The sequence below is a fragment of the Rousettus aegyptiacus genome, unplaced genomic scaffold, assembly GCF_014176215.1.
Source record: "Rousettus aegyptiacus isolate mRouAeg1 unplaced genomic scaffold, mRouAeg1.p scaffold_m13_p_8, whole genome shotgun sequence".
Lineage (NCBI taxonomy): Eukaryota > Metazoa > Chordata > Mammalia > Chiroptera > Pteropodidae > Rousettus > Rousettus aegyptiacus.
In genome coordinates this window covers 27,237,325-27,254,296 of record NW_023416311.1, presented here as the reverse complement: position 1 = coordinate 27,254,296, position 16,972 = coordinate 27,237,325, and the positions used below count along the sequence as shown (strand labels likewise).

The window sequence follows — 16,972 nt, the reverse complement described above, 5'->3', positions numbered from 1 at the left end:
TCCTCTTAGAATGGGGTGCCCGGAGCTGAACATATTATTTCTGGCACATGGTAGGATGAATCAGTACGGAAGTATGGCTGAAAAACTAAGAATCGGTTCGTTCTAGATCATGTAATTCTGTTGATGTAGCTCAAAATGAGGTTAGCTTCTCAAATTTTATTATAGTGACCACATCATACTGTTAACGAACTTATTGAGAACTTACTTGGGAATGAGTAGAGCCTTTTTCACCTATTCTGCTCTGGGCTCAGGTACATTCTGTTCTATCGATTATCACCCATGATCATACTCTGCCATTATCATCCAATGCATTTGTTATTGCTCCCATCGTCAATTAGATCGATCACTGTTCCTTTTATATACCCTCACTGGAAAACACAGGAAGGAGGTCACAGGCCAGTGGCACCAGCGCGTTCTACCCGCAAGGCGATGGTAGCCAGCAATCACCTGTAAGCGAGACACCTACCCTTATGCACCTCCCCGTCTAGCCTAGGGGTTGGCACACTTTTTCTGCAAAGGCCAGATAATAAATGTTTTTAACTTTGGCCAGTTGCTGTTGCTTCCTCTTTCTCCCTCTCCCCCTCCTCCAACTCTTCCTCCTTCTCTTCCTCCTACTCCGTCTCTTCCCTTTAAAAATCTAAAAACCAATCTTAGCTCACAGGCCATACACAAATAGGCTGCAGGCCAGATTTGGCTGGCAATTAGTAGTTTGCAACTCCTTACAGCCTATTATTTCTCATCCTTTTCTATCAGATGTTGTAAGGGACTTTTTAAAATGCCTTGATGTCGGAAATTCAGACACACCATGTCTATTTGGTTTTCCTGAAATGTTGGCCTAGAGTCTAACAAGGAAACGAGGTCAATGTCACGTGACTTGTTTTTGTGAACAAATGTTGGCTTCTGGTAATCGGGACTGCCTTTTCTTCAGGAATGTCTTGTAGTTAACATGTGGAGTTTTACTTCTTTTCTGGTAAATCATAACTATCCTCGTCCACATCTGATCTATCCCCACACTTCCACAGTGATCCCCGAGACTGCCTGAGCATCACCTTCACTCACTCTCTTAATTTCTTGTATGTTACCCATCCAAATCAGAGGCCTGAGCTCACTCAGCACCACAGATTCTCTGACAATCTCCTAACTCTCCTTGGGTTTTCTCTATCAATACTCTTTCTCCCTTTTTCAGTTCAAAGGTTATTCCAGACAAAAATAACAGCGGGAAAATAAGAGTTGATCATCAACATCTCACCGTTGGCGAAAAGTAGTGTGTCCGTTCCATCCTTGTTCTTTGGCTTTTCATGTAATCATGTAACTCTTTTGGGTGTCCTATACATTTCCTGGAAGCCTCATCTCATTTGGCTTTAACTTTCTGATAGCCTCATCAGTCTGTGCCACTCAGAGCATAGGCGTAAGTAACTTGTTCACCCACACAGAGGAGAAGGATGGAAAGAACAGGAAGAGGAAGGAGGATGGTCTTTATCTCCCTATAAACAGTTAATTCTTTGATGACAAGGTCCACTTTCTTTCATCTATAAGCTCTCTAGCAGCACCTAATGCAGTACCCTGTGCCTGAGCAGCTGGTCCAGTTATAAGACTGTCCATCGCACTCTGTGAAAAGCCCACCTGGAGTCGTGAAGCACAGTCTTACCGCCTAGATGGCGGTCCTCCCCTGCATACAGTAGGTGTTTAATCAAAATCACAATTCCTCAGCGTTTTTCATCTTTTCTTAAAAGTTATTATACACATAACATAAAATTTACCATCTTAACCAATGTAAAGGGTATAATTCACTTAGTACATTCACAGTATTGTGCAGCCATCACAACCATCTAGTTTCAGGACATTTTTGTCAACCCAGAAGGAAATCCCAAGCCCATTTAGCAGTCACTTCCCATTCCCTCCTTTGCCTGAACCTGGCAACCAATAATATGCTTCCTGTCTCTGGATTTGACTATTCTGGACATTTTATGCAAATGGAATCCTACAAAGTGTGACATTCTGTGCCTAGCTTCTTTCACTTAGCATTGCGTTTCTGAGGTTCATCCGTGTTGTTGCACACATCAGTTCCTCACTCTGTTTTGTGTGGGTGTGTGTTTTTGTTGGGGTAAAATATACATATCTTAAAATTTACCATTTTAACCACTTCTGAGTGTTCAGCGGCATTAAGTATGTTCACATTGTTTGTGTAGGTATCACCACCGTCTATCTCCAGAACTTTTTCATCTTCCCAAGCTGAAACTCTGTACCTGTTAAACAGTGGCTCTCTACTCCCTCCTTCTCCCAGCTCCTGGCACCCACCATTCGACCTGTCTCTCTGAATTTGACTTTTCTAGGTCTCACGTATAAATGAAAACAAACAGTATCTGCCCTTTTATGTCTACCTTATTTCACTTAGCATAATGTCCTCAAGGTACATCCATGTTGCAGCATGTGTTAAAATATCTTTCCTTGTAAGGCTGAGCGGTATTTCATTGTGTGGGTATACCATGTTTTGTTTATCCATTCCTCTGTGGATTGACCCTTGGTTTGCTTCCATCAGTGTTTTCCACTTCGAACACTCTTATTTCTTCAGATGTTCCAGGTGCTTCACAGCCCTGGCCACCCTCCTCCTAACACAAGTTTGGACACCTCACTGATTGTAGAAGCGATTGACATTTTTTAATCTTCTCAATTTTCTTACTCCATCTTCCTTTCCACATTATCAGACTGTAGAGTAGTGCCTTTTTTTTTTTTTTTTTTTTTTACTAAACCCCTTGAAATCTTTGTGACCCAAACAGTTTTATTATTCCCCACCTATCCAGAAGCCAGAGGATGGTTGGGGCTTTAGAGTTAGAAGAAATGGGGAGATGCGAGCCTAATTTCAGCATGTCCCCACTTTATGAAACAAATAAGGTACACACAATACTAAAAGGAGAAAAATACTGTCTTAGTCTGTTTGGGCTGCCATAATAAAATACCATAGATTGGGTGGTTTAAGCAACAGGAATTTATTGCTCACAGTTTTGGAGGCTAGGAAATCCAAGATCAAGGTACTGTCTGATTTGGATCCCCAGTGAGGATTTCTTCATGACTTTTAGACAGCCACTTTCTTGTTGTGTCTTCATATGGTGGAGAAAGAGAAAGCAAGGACTTTCTGGTGTCTCTTTTAATAAAGGTACTAATTCCATCATGAGGACCTCATCCTCGTGACCTCATCTAAACTTCAACCCAACTACCTCCCAAAGGTCCCATCTCCAAATACCATCACTTTGGAGTTAAGGCTTCAACATATGTATTTGTTGAACACAATTCAGTCCATAGCAAATACCTGTTATAAAAATATGCAAGTGAGTCAAAGTATTTAACTCTATGGAGCCAACTAAATACAAAAGAAGTGTGAAAAGTAATAACAGGATATCAGTTAGGGTTGCTTTATACTTAAATATTGATAAGCTTTTCAATTGGAATGAGAAAGAAATATGACTTGGGGAAGGAGAAGATGGAGCTTCCTAGGCAGGAGAGTGGAATGCGAAGGTGTCAAGTGCTGATGAGGATGTCTGCTTGGAGAGGACTGAGCAGAACAGGCCCTTTTCATCCATCAGCTCATCATGTGCCGGGCACAGCATGTGTGCATAGGGGGAACAGCAGGCAGCATGGTCTGCGCCCTTACAGAGCTCAGTCTAGAGGGAGACTGACAACAAGCAAATGAACAAACAAGGGAATTTCAGGTTGTGATAACTGCCTCTGCAGGAAATAACCAAGTGGTTGTGAGTTGTGATAAAGAGAAAGTGTAGGGCAAGGGGTGGAGAGATGCTTTAGATTAGAGAGGATGCCTAGGAGGTGGTATTTGAATAGCCTGAAGGAGGTGAATCCAGTCTTGCAAAGATTGGGAAGAAGACCGTTCCAGGCCTTAGGAACATCAGAGACATAAAGAATAAAAAATATTGAGGAACAAAGAGGCAGCCATTGTGGTTGGGCATAACTAATGGGAGGGAGAATGGAAGTTGATGCCTATACAGCCCTATGGGAGTGCAGACTTCATTCTACATGAGGTGGAGGGCTCTGAGCAGAGCACTGTGGACTCCAGGTTTACAAAGATCATTGGCTGCTGGATGGAGAACAAGGGGGGAGGGCAAGTCCATTTGAAAGGCTGTTTCAGTGGCCCAGTGGGGACACAATAGTGGTGTGGGCCTGGATGGAGGCAGAGGAGATGGAGAGAAGCAGAAGGGTTTGGGGGTGGAGAGACAGAATGGAATCACTGAATGGGAGCATCGAGGCAAAGGCAGCAGTCAAGGATGACTTCTGGGGAGAGTGGGAGGGGAATAGTTGGCTAGGTGGGCGTGCTGGCAGAAGTTAAGTGTTCAAAGCTGTGGGCCTTGGTGAGATTACTAAGGAGTAGGTAGAGATCTGGGGACCAGCATCATGGGGTAGAAGGCGAGGCAGACAGGTGCACGGCGTTGACTAGTGTGTTGGACTGCTGAGAGTTGCTGAAGGCGGCACTGTGTGTGGGGAGAGGGACTGGGTTTGAATCCTGGCTCTACCTACTGCTGCCTGTGCTACTTTGGGCAACTTGACTCAGAGAATAGGGGATCGGATCCCTGCCCTCCAGGGCCTAAGGGAGGACCAGAAGCAAATCCCTGAGTTCAGTGGCTAGTAGGAGGCAGAGGCTCTGCTGCTACCACTAATTTGCTGACAACAACCACTGCTCTATTATTAATTCTGATCAAGAGAAGACTGAAAAAGAGTTGGTGCTGAAGCCACCCAGTTCTGTGCCCCAAGGCTCATGTGATCTCCACTTTGTCCTGAACTGTCATCGTCGTCCAGGTTTGGGATCTCAGCTGTGAACTTAAGATGTCTCCACCTTTATTTACTGTGACACAGTGCAACAGACTTGTGTTTCTCTCTCCCTGAATCTCACCCCACCCTCCCCCATCATTACCCTCATTCCTTCACAGACAGAGCTGATAGCTCAGAGGATCCTTTTCTGCCTTGTGTCTCAAGATTAGGCACTTGGGAAGGAGACTCTTTCAGCCCCGTGTTGTCTGAGCTTGGCTCCTGGACTCTGGAAGCTCCTGCATGAACACAGACTGGGGTGGGAGAAGGAGGAGCATCTAGACCACATAGCAGGTGTTAATGGGCCATTTTCCTTACCTGTTTGCTAAAGCTTCCAAACGTGAGGAGGTGAGGAATGAGGCGAGGGACACTGTAAGGCCTCACCAGTTCCCAGCCCTCAGCCCCTGAGGTAGGGCAGTTGTCTTTGGGGCCATTGATGATGGCCACCTATGCCGTTCTTTCTCTGTTTCCTATCTTTTTTTTTTCTCCTTTCCCTTCTGCCTTGCCTGGTCTCAGATTTTCCTCTGCTTGGTCTGGGCGGTGGGCCTTCCCATCCCTTCAGGATGCTTCAGGACCTGTCACTGCCACCTAGGCACATTATCTATGCCTGCCCCTGCCATGGAACCTTTACCCATGGGGCCTTTGCAAGACAGCCCAGCCCTGGCAGCTCAAGTGCTGGGCCCTTGCCAAGAGCTGTATGCGTGACCAAACAGGGCCCAGCTGGGCCCAGGCACTGCTCCCCACAAAAGCAAGGCCCAAGGGTTTTCCATTGGCTGCAGCCTGGCTGAGGGAGCAGAGGATGGAGACGGCGGGGTGGGGAAGGGGGCGGAGGAGATAGCCACCCTTCCTGTGGTGCCTGCTGATAATTGGCTCTCCGGAACCAGCTTGGGACACAAGGGCCAGCTGGGTCAGGAAGTGGTGGACAATGCTGCTCTTTCAGGGGGGACACTGCATGGTCTTAGGTCCTGTGTGACTCCAGGGAAATCTGGAGAACTGCCTGTTCTCAGAGGATGCTCTCTAACCTAGATCGGAGGTGAGAAATTGAACCCTGAATTTCCCACCGTCTGCACTGGGAGGGCCCCCAGGCATTGCCCAGTTCAGAACTGAATTATTTCCTTCAGAGAGAGTCTGGGGAGGAAAGGGAAAGGAAGCAGATTTTCTCAAGAGACCACAAATCACATATCTGGTATTCTGCAGAGCAGGGAGCACTGGGAAGCAATCCGTCCTTAATGATTTATTAAGACTCTAGGCCCTGCCTTAGCAACTGTGGGCTGCAAGGGAAGAACACAGCATCCTCGCCCTCAGAATTTTAATCTGGATGGGGAAGCAAGACAATATAATATACTAAGTATCAAACATGTGAAGAGGAATAGCAATTTAAAAAGAAATTGAAAAAAAAAAATGAAGAAGAAATTATTTGCCAGAGTGGCCTGGCAAGTCCAAAGGAAGGTAAAGTTTGGTCTGTACTGGGAAGACAGGGTGGGATTTAGAACATGTAATGGAGTGGAGGAGCGTGTGATGGGGTGGTATCCCAGACACTAAGTATTACGTAAGTATAGCAAACTTGTCGTAGCTGGGATCTGTCCTGGAAACATCCCCATGTCTGATGTTGTGAGGGCCCTAGAGGACTCACAGCTTAGTCTTTATGAACCCAGAGTGTTGAGCCTCAGCCATCCCTCTGAGCCCAGAAAGCCTTGCCACAGAAACTAGGCAGTGGGCCTGCAGCCACAGGCTGGACTCTGCCTCTGTGGAACTCTACTTGGGGAAGTGTTGGTTGGAAAACTGGGCATATTGGCCACAGTAAGTGGGTGCTCCTGTGAGCCTGCCAGAGCTGTAAGAGCAGGGTCTGGGGCAGTCCTGTCAAGGGCAGGCAGGACTTATGTATGTCTTGTATCCGTTGCTTTGGGAAGAAACTTCCATAGCCAGTGCTAGGCTAGGCCCTTCGTTGGTGTACTGTACTCTTGCTCTGAACGTCCACACACAAGTTGTTCCACACTTTCAGAAGGAACGTTTGTATTGGGACCATCCCCTGCTCAGTAGCCTTTCGTGGCTCCCTGGGATCCATCGGGTCACAATTTCCTGCCCTGATATCCATTGTCTGAGTCTAAAAATGGGAATGGACATAGAAGTCATCTAATCCAGCTTGAACTGATCAGTATTTTTCACAATAAACCTGAGGAGATATTGCCTCATTTCTGCCTGTATGCTTCTAATAATGGGGAATTCTCTCCTTCATGAGACAACTTTAAGTTTATCCGGAAACGGCCATACTATAGTTGTACCTGTTGACCTAAGTTTGAGCCTCTGGACTTTTCCTCCTTCCACATGACCACCCTTTAGAATATTGATATTCCTCTAAATTTTCTTCGGGTCCCAGGTCCATCCCAATCCAGGTCACTCTCTTTTAAAAGTGATCTAGTCTGTCACTTTCCCTCTATGAAGCCTAAAATTGAATACGTGTGAATTGATCTGTCCCCTCCCTCATCCTGAACACTATACTCCTTTGAATACATCAGATCTTAGACTTGTGTTTTGGTCAACCACATGAAAATAGTGCTTATATTAAGCTAGCCCCCAGATAAAATACCTAAATCATTTTTACAAGTGCTGCTTTGAGGCACATCTCCCCTGTGCCAGTGAGTTTCGGTCTAAATATAGGAAATTACCTTTCTATCTACTGGATTGCATCTTGTGAAGTTTAACCCATTTTCCCAGTCTGTGGAAATTGTTCAGATTCTGATTCTGTCTTTCTGTGGTGTGGAGGGCCGTGTCTAGTGTGGGGATTGTGATCCAGTGCCAGAGCCATAGAGCCACAGCAGGGGCCTGAGTCCCAGCTCCACTCTGTCTGGTCGAGTGGCCTTGGGCAATTTGCTTAGACTTTCTAAGCCTTGGTTTCCTCATCTGTAAAATGAAAATGATTAGTACAAATGCTCGCCTACTCATCAGATAGAGAGTTACAAGACTTTAATGAGATAATCCATACAAAATGCTTCTTAGCACAGGGCCTGGTGTAAGCACTCATCAGCTGCCATTACCTTGATGATTATAACCATGCTACTGCTGGTTCACACATCTTCGTTCTTTTAAAAATGGCCATTTCTCCCCCTAAATCCTCCTAGCGTCCTTGTCCTTTGCTTACAGTGTCCCCTTAGCCTGAGATGACCTGCCTTTGTCCTCCCACCTGTCCAGGTTCCAAACCTCTCCAGCCCCGTGGGTGCTTCCCTCTGCTGTGTCTCCTGTAACTGGAAGCTCCTACTGGCTCCTAGTAAAACTCATTTATAGCCCACCCAATATTGAGTTCTTTCCATTTTCGTTTCCTTCTTTTTGGTTGAGGCTTTTATTCTTTCACTTCTCTGCTATTAATAGTTTCTTCCTTCAACTCCCTACCTCCAGGTTCCACCCTTCTCTACTCCAGCTTTCGTACTGCTGCTGGCCAGTCTTCCTCCAGCTGCTTCTGTCTTATCCTGCCCACTAAGAAGCCTTCTGGCCTTCCACACCCAGTACCACCTCCCTTTCTGGTTTCATTCCCCATCCTCCCTTGTACACATGCTGCCCTCCGGCCAAACCTGCCTGCCTGTTCCAGGCCTTTATGCTCTGCTGCCTTTCCTCATGCGGTTCCTCTGCCTGGATGGCCTGTCCTCTGTATAGACCTGGCCCCTGCGAACCCCTCCATGGTTCAGGGCTGTGCTGGCAGGTCCAGCTGACCAGGGTTGGAAGTGAATGGTATGACCTTGAGCAAGTGGCTTGGTCTTTCTTTGCAAGAATAAGTGCCCCCGAGTTTGCACACAAGCGCAAATAAGAGAAGTAGGTAAATTGCAGAGGGCAGCACCTGAGACAAGTTATCCCTTTCTTCCTCTAAGAAATCTTCCCTGAGCAACATCACCATTTCAAAGGATTTCTCCTTCCTTAAACATTTAGAGCACAAAACATGTTCGAATTTCAGCCACCTCCCTACTCTACACACAGTGTCTATAGGTTTAACTCATGGTATATTATTTTATGTTGCTTAAAGGAATTTTAAGGACTTTTATTTTGATTTTTTTGTGATCAGGGCTTGTAATGATCACAAGCTTGGATACTTGGTCAGTCAGTATAAACAAATATTTATGGAATAAATCTAAATCTTACTCATCACAGGTTCTCCCTCAAGGCCCTGATGTGGTTTCTAGCATTTCTGGCCAACATGGGTTTCTCTTTTTTTCTAACAGCCTGTACCACTTGTCTCTCTCAACTCCCCTAGAACTTGACCACATCTAGTTTAGCATCTTACTGGATATTGGTCTCTTGTCAGTTTACATGTTTATGTCCCTTATAATTCCTTATAGATTGCAGGCAACCTTTAAGGGCCCAGCAAGTGTGGTAACTTCACTGAGAACTCTCTCTGCAGCTAGGATCTTGTCATTGTCCTGGAGTCAGGGGAGAAATGTAGTTTAAACCACTGTAACTCGTCTGAGAAAATCTGAAGGAAAGAGAATGGCCCAGGACAAGCCTGGGAACAGAAGTCGAGTAGTAAGGTCCAAGGAAGGATTTGTTAAGAAGAAGCTGAAAGCACTTGGCCTCTATGAGACATAAGTACTGCTTCACTGGGAGATATTTGGGGAATAAACTCTTCTTTCTCATAGCATCTCTCATATGAGATTGCTTCTTTACTGGTCTCACTGCTACCTTGACAGCCAACAGCTGTGCTCAGTAGAGCCCCATTACATTAGAATCAAAACAAGACATAAGGAGGGCTCCTTGGTGGTAGATTGGGGGATTGGGAGAAAGCAAAGTGGGGAAATCTCTGGGGTTGGATAAAAAGTAAAACGGAGGGACACACACTTCTTTTACATTGGTGGGTACAAGAGAGTTAAGAATTAACATTTACAACTCAGAGAGATGGTATATGGGAGACAAGATAACCCTGAGGGGTTCTGTGGTCTCAGGCTCTGGTGCATTGGGTTGGTTGTGCCCTGAGGGGCCTGGAATAAAGGGAGTGCTCTGACATTCCAAGGGTATGTTATCTTAGATGCAAAAAGACAACAGGCTTACTTAAGGTAAAGGTTGACCTCTATTAAGAAAGCTACAGGCCCAGGACGTGACTACCCACCATGAGCTGCCTTTACTTAAAAATTTTTATGTTCAGACCATCCCGTGTGGTTACTTTCAGTCTCTGAGTTTGTAGGGGCCCGCCACATAGACCTCCGCTGAGCTTGTCAGGTTTAGTATGTGGCCTTTTTTTTCATCCACAGTGTTTACCAGAATAGTTTACAGTGGTTAAAAAAACTGGAAATAAATTGCCTCCCAACACGGGAATGCCTGTATAAATCATGTCCACCTGCACCGTGGAATATGATGTTGTCTTTTAAAGAATGAACTAGAGTTTTACTGTTCTGCTTGGTGAATTTTTCATATTTTCAAGTGGGAAAGCAAAATGTAGAAAAGTCTATACGTGACAGTCATATTTTTTATAGAACAGCGGCAAAATTAACCCCTTTGGTATATAGAGGAGTGTGCGTGTGTGCATGTGTGTAGAAGGTGGAACAGGTTGTTAACATGGCTTGGGGTGGAATGACATCTGTGGAAGGGAAGCAAAGCAAAACAGAAAAAGGAAAAACCTATACTTAAAAAACAGCCTACATGATATCATCCCATATCTGTGTTTGTTTATGTTAAATTCATATGTATACGTGCTTTACTAAGTTAAGAAGAGTTATGATTTTAAAATGACTGGGAAGGAGTGAATATTTTTAATGCCCTCGATGTAGTAAGGAAATAAAAGGGAATTTTATTAGGAGTTGGCAAGTGCCCAAAGGTAGGAAAATGAGACAAGAATCACCTGGGCCAGCTATGGAAAGCTGCATGGAAGGTTCTAGCAGTGAGAGAGGAGTGGCTGGATGATCTTTGGGGCACAGTCACTCCCGGATCTCAGCGCCTCTTCCTCCTGCTCCCAGAGAAATAATGTTTCCCTGGGGGATGAAAAAGCATCCCTTTGTGCAGCCTTTAATTGCCATGTTGTTGTGCCAAGTGAATGAGTGGCAGGCGGGCACGGCAGCTGGGCACAGCCAATGCCAGGCAGCAAAGCCCGCTGCCCTAGGACAGCCAGGCCAGCTGGCCTGGGAGCGCTGCCCACCTCTGTCCTCCCCCCCACCCCCCAGGCCTTGCACTGGGACTGTGGGGCAGAGGGGTCTGCAGAGAGGGAGAGAGGAGTCATTGGTGGGAGAGAAAAGGGCGGGACATCTGGGAGGCTCTCGGCCACTCTCAGAAGCTTATTCGTCTCATCCTCCTTTCCCCGCTCTCCCTCCTTCTTGTTTTTCAGACTGTCAGCATCAATAAGGCCATTAATACACAGGAAGTGGCTGTAAAGGAAAAACACGCCAGAAATATCCTTTTGGATGTTGCTTGGAAGACCGATCCTGAGGGGGGTCAAATTGTGGGGTCAGGGTGAGGCGTACTTGCTCAGCTGCAGGAAGGGAACCCCCACGCAGGCCAGGCCCCCGCAGGGTTTGAACATTCTCATTGGCAGCAGCTGGCCTCAGAGACCACAGCCCATCAGGGTGGAAGGCGCCAAAATGGCCTCTTAGCCTGGTCCTTCAAAGTTTACTGAAGATCCTGCTCCCCTCGCAGTACTTTAGCTTTCCAGAACTGCCAAGTCCTTTGAAGTTACTTTCTTTTGAGATACTTCCTCAGGGCATAGCAGGGATTTCCACCTATGCCATCAAGGTGCTCCATAGGGCCACCTGACCACCCCCTTGGGGACATGATCATCTCAGCTTCTGTGAGTATGACGGCAGAACAAAGGTCGGAGCGATTGGCCTTAAGCCAATTCAGGGATTCACCCTAAGCCAGAAGGGGAGAAGAAAGGGACCTCAAGGTGGTTTGGAGAACTGATAACTTGAAGGTTTTCACCACACTCGGTTGCCAGAAGCCCTGGGTGTCTACCACCATGGGACCGTGGCTTTGGAGGAAAATGCAGGGAGCACTCCAGATGGTGGATCCCTGGGGATCTGCCCCTGAGGTGTGGAGTCCAGGAGCTGGAGGGCTGAATCTCCCAAGGCCGAAGGAGGGGCTGCCAGTGGGAAGGAGCCTTGATCTGTATGTGTTCCAGGAGTGGAGCAGGGCGTGGGTCAGCGCAAGTGAAGGCTGGGCTTCTGTCAGGGTTGAACAGCTCATTCTTGCCTGGGCTCATCATGGTGGCTGCACCACAGTCAGGCCAGAACATCTTGTCTTGAGGCCATCCCACCTCAGTCCCTGGAGGAGACACTCCAGGTTAGATACCTAGAACTGGTAGGCCCTCAGGAAAGATTGCTAACAGCATGTACTGCTCTTTACTGGAGTGAAAGCAGCTTGTCTTTAGCAGGAGGATGCTTTGGTTGGAATTAGGGCTTTACTGTGGGATGAAGGCTATAGAACCTTCCCTGCGTATCCCAGAAGGCTGCCCGACTGTGAGCCTAGCTAGACCTTACCCTTTTGTTCCCAGAAAGACACAGTCCCCTTGCTTTATCGAGTCAAGAAAACCAAACCCAGAAGTCTTCATTATAAGTGGCCCAACTGATTTTCTCAGAAGGAATTGCCCAATCCTGCTAAGGATTTGTGAGCCATCTGATTGGAAATAGGAAGTAAGAGAAAGATGGTTGTCATAGGCTGGTGTGCTCCTCTGGATGGGGAAATGGCACAAAGAGGACCAGGCCTACAGTGGCAGGGTCACGTCACACCCCTCCAGGGAGGCTGCCTGGGTCAAAGAAGGGACACTGGAGGGAGGGACTAGAATCTCACTTTGAGCTCTTCAGCTTGCTCTGGACCTTAAGTGGGCCCCGTGGGGCCTCCATAAGCTGTAGTTCTCTTGTCTGTTAGATGAAAGAGTTGGCTGAAGATTTCAAAGTTCTCACATTCCAGCTCTAACATTCTGTGCGTCTCTCTGATTCACAATTTCTAAATGGTAGATAAATATTGAAAAGATCAACTCCTTACAGTAGAGTTTTAAAGCCTCCTTAATGATATCACAAAACATTCTTTATTGATTGATTTAAAGAGCATCAGCCAACCCGATGCTTCTGACTTCAGAAATGCCATGCAGACAGCTGTTATCCTGGGCACCTAATTGGTGAACAGGTCGCCCCCTCCTCTCCATAGTATCCACTTCTGGAGGGCCTGCATGCATTTTACAGTGGCTAACACATCATGGGTGCATTAAAATGCTTATAAAAATCAAATATGGTTGGAAAGGTCTTCTTGCCTCTTTCAAAGTCGGGATGCTCGGCTAGCTCCATACCTGCTCTGGCTTCCGTCTCTGCAAACTGCTCTTAGGTAAAGTAACCACAGTCAGCACATGAGAGAGAAGGCCGCTACCTGTCTCCCCTCTTAGCTTCTTTCTAGACGGAGGAGCTGTATTTTATGTGAAAATGCAAGTTATTTCAGAAATCACTCCAAGACCAAAAGCTGATTTCAGCTTCCAGACCCAAGAGTCTGTTTCAAGCCCATTCTTCTCAAGATGCAAATTTCTGTCTAGGGAAGGAACTTCATGATACCTTGCAGCTCAGAAGCAAAACAGCATGTGTTCTAGTCGAATCATATAGTTTGTGACCTAAGAAAAGTCTTTGTCCTAAATGGCACCATGCTTCTTGCCTGAGCCTTAGTAAAGAACCTAAAGTTCTAAGGAAAAAACCATACTTGGGGTTGATGGTGCCAAGTTACTGGGCATATGAGGTCTGTTTAAGTAGAAAATTAGAAAAGAAATGCGGGCATCTTCTATTCACCAACGAGGCCTCACTAATTACAGAGGTCTGGAGTAGTAACTTAAAGGCATGTGCGGCCAAATGGACGTTTATTACACTTAAACCATGTCAGGCAGTCCCTGGGTGGTGGGTACTGTTTGGACTTGGCTCTCAGCAGGATGTGGCCCCAGGATTCCACAAACAGGAATTCAAGATGTTGGCAGGTGAAGGCACCCCTGAAATGGGGCCAGGAACGTTTATAGAAGAGGTGTGGAATAAGAGTTATTTTAAGGTTAGGGGAAAGACACTTTGAACAAAGACTGCTGCTTTCAGGGCAAGAGCAGAGTGCCTAATGGAGTGGAGTCAGGTGCTGCTGGAAGAGGAGCCAAGGGTGCCAGTTGGCCAGAGTATGGGGTCCCCAGCAGGGGCCAGGGCCTTTGATGAAGTGCTGAAGCATGTCCTTGCTTTTAAATAATGGATAAGGGAATAGTTTGAGAAACCGTAATGCGTTGTTGAACTGTTAACTGTAATTACTCCCCCAAAGATCCCATCACAAGCTCAGCATACTTAGAGGAAGGGCAGAGTCCATCTTTGCACAGCGAAGCCCGAATTCCAACCAAATCATCTTCCTACTAAAGGCAAACCAGGACCACTAATGGCCCAGAGTGCACTTGTGCAAATTAGAAATAGACACCCCTCCCAAAAGACTTTGCCATCCCTGTGGAGATTATCTAATAAAATGGATTTTATTAGTGTGAGACACTTTATTGCCATCTGCCAAAAAATTGCCTAGATAAATGTATACATCTGTGGTGTCTTAGTTATAAGTAATGTCCCCTCCTAGGTAGTACCACTGTGCCCTTAGCAACTACACAGCCTCCATAGTGGCCTGTTGCAGGCTTGACCCCAAGGATTGGCTTCCTGAGGCTGGGCCTGTGCCTTTGTTTTCCGTGACTCTCCCTTACCATGCATACTGGGCACCCACCATGAGAAAGGCGCGCAGACCTTTTGGTCTGTTGTCAACCGGCTGCCCCTTTCCAGCAATGCTGTGCTCTGCTGGAAGTTCTGCCACGTGTTCCACAAACTCCTCCGAGATGGACACCCAAATGTGAGTTATGGGGCTTCAGGGTATGGGCAGAGGGCCAGGGACCCAAATGGGGAAAGTGTGATTGCCTAGGCCACAAAAGCCACTGTCCACTCCTGCACTGAGGATGGCAACTACCCCCTTCTCTTGGCCTTTTGTTTAATTATTAGAGGTGTGTTTGTCTCTGTCTGGTTGGCTTCTCTGCCTTGCCTCAAACCCATCTTTTACCATTCCCTGTCTCCTTTCTTTTTCTCTAATAAGCTGTTCTCTTCCCTCCCCAGGTCCTGAAGGACTCTCTGAGATACAAAAATGAGTTGAGTGACATGAGCAGGATGTGGGTGAGTTTGGGGATGCATCCAGAGGCTACCTGTGCCCTTTATCCTTCCTCAGAAGCCACTTGGACTGGAACAAATTCGTCTCTTTCAACTTGTTTAGGATTTCTCTCAGGAGCATTAGGGAGGGGTCAAGGGTACCCCCAAATATTACCGTGATACTCACAGTCCTACCTGGGGTCCCTGGAAGCTGTTGAGAAGTTCTAGGGTCTGGGAGCTTTTCCTGCCAATGGACCCTCATGTCACAACACTCTCTAGGCAAAAAGATCCCTCAGCAGTGACTTTGCCGCAGTTCCCACTTCTTTCTGTCCACTAGCCCTATGTGGATCACAGTATGTTGAGAACTGTCATTCCCAATTCATAATGCCAATGCCTTTCCTGTGTAGGGATTCTTAGTGCCTTAGGATGAGGGGGGAGGTAAGTGTCAATATCAGAAGCAGATTCTGATATCCAAGGAATATGTGTATGGATAAGGGGTAATCTGCATTTTGAAGTCGATTCTTATGTGTCTCTTTGCCCTTACTTCAAATTATTACCTGTATTTGTCTATACTCACAAAAATGTTAACAATTGTGTAGTCCAGCCTACCTATTAACAGATGACAAATACAGGCGTAGAGAGGAAAGTGGCTTTTCCTAAGTCACAGAGCTAGTTAACCTGAACAAAGCTAAGAGTTGTCCCCAAACCTCCCAACTGGTGGCTAGAAAGCTTTCTGTTATACACCTAAACTTGTCGAGCTTAGGTCTTTTTCCTTTTTGTTAGAATTTTCCTGGTATGTCTTTTCCTCTCCTTTTACTTTTGACTTTTCTATATTCTTATGTCTCAGAAATAACACTTGCAATTAGTTGGGTTTTGTCAATGATTTATTAAAGATGGCAGTCTTTGACTTTTAACTATGCATTAGCTCCATTTATATTTATCATAATGTTTAGATTATCATATGTTTAGATTTATATTTTTTATCTTATTTTGTGCTATTTGTTCCATCTGGTTCTATTTCTTTTTTTCTCATTCCTCATCTTCTTTTGGATTATTTTTTTCTTATTCTATTTGTCCCTCATTGCTAGTTGGGAGAGTAAAAGAAAAGTCTGCTTTTATGTTTTATTTTTTGGTATATTATCTAATAATTACAAAATGTGTGTTTAGTTTATCAAAGTCTAAAATTCATATCTTCATTTGTTTTCTATGTCACACAAAGATCATAGAATATTTTAACTTTGTTCACTCCCTTTCATCTTGTATGTTATTGTCATGTATCTTAATTTTGGTTAAGTGTTTCTTTTTAAACCCTGTAAGATCTTTTATTTTCATTATTTTATTTTGTGCTCTTTATTTCTTCTTACATCTCAGGCCTTCACCTGAGATCACTTTCTTTCTGCCTGAATTATTTCCTTTAGAATTTCTTGAGTAAGAGTGTACTGATGGCCAATAACCATTTTTATATGTTTGAGAATGTCTTTATTTCACTTTCATTCATGAAAGATATTTTCTCTGGGTTTAGAATTCTGCTATGATAATTATTTTCTCTTATCACATGGAAGATGTTATTCAAGATAACCTTCCATTGACTTTGGGCTTCTGTCATTTTCGTAAAGTCTGCTGAAGCCAACCTGTGATGTTTTTCCTGGCCATGTCGAAGACCTTAGCATGTGTGTAGGAGTGTATTTATTTTGGACTCAGGAATTCTTAAATCTGTGGGTTAGTATCTTTCATCAGTTATGAAACATTCTCATTGTTTCTTCAAATATTGCCTTTGCTCCTTCATTTTGTCTTTTCCTCTGAGATTTTGTTAGATGTATGTTAGACTTTCTCACTCTCTCTTCCATACCTTTAAACCCCTATTTTTTTTTTCTACGTCTTTGTCGCTATACTTCATTCTGGATAATTTCATTAGATCTGGCTTTTAGTTCACTTATTCTTCATCTGGGTCTAATCTGTTATTAAATCTCTAGATAAAGTTTTCAATTTTAGTATAATTTTCACTTCTTGGAGTTTTTTTTCCCCCCTCCCCCCAGATCTGATTGGCATTCTTTATATGTCCTGCATATATT

General features: G+C 45.2%; 1 protein-coding gene across 3 annotated transcripts in view; it reads left to right on the top strand.

The window, feature by feature from the left end:
* HIP1 (huntingtin interacting protein 1) overlaps window positions 1-16,972 on the top strand; it is a 123,569-nt gene that overhangs the window by 69,940 nt on the left and 36,657 nt on the right. For all 3 annotated transcript variants that reach the window (XM_016146556.2, XM_016146558.2, XM_036225350.1), the window contains exons 2-4: window positions 11,111-11,174; window positions 14,471-14,613; window positions 14,871-14,927. In XM_016146556.2, the coding sequence (XP_016002042.2) occupies window positions 11,111-11,174; window positions 14,471-14,613; window positions 14,871-14,927 (264 nt within the window). The remainder of the gene's footprint in view (window positions 1-11,110; window positions 11,175-14,470; window positions 14,614-14,870; window positions 14,928-16,972) is intronic.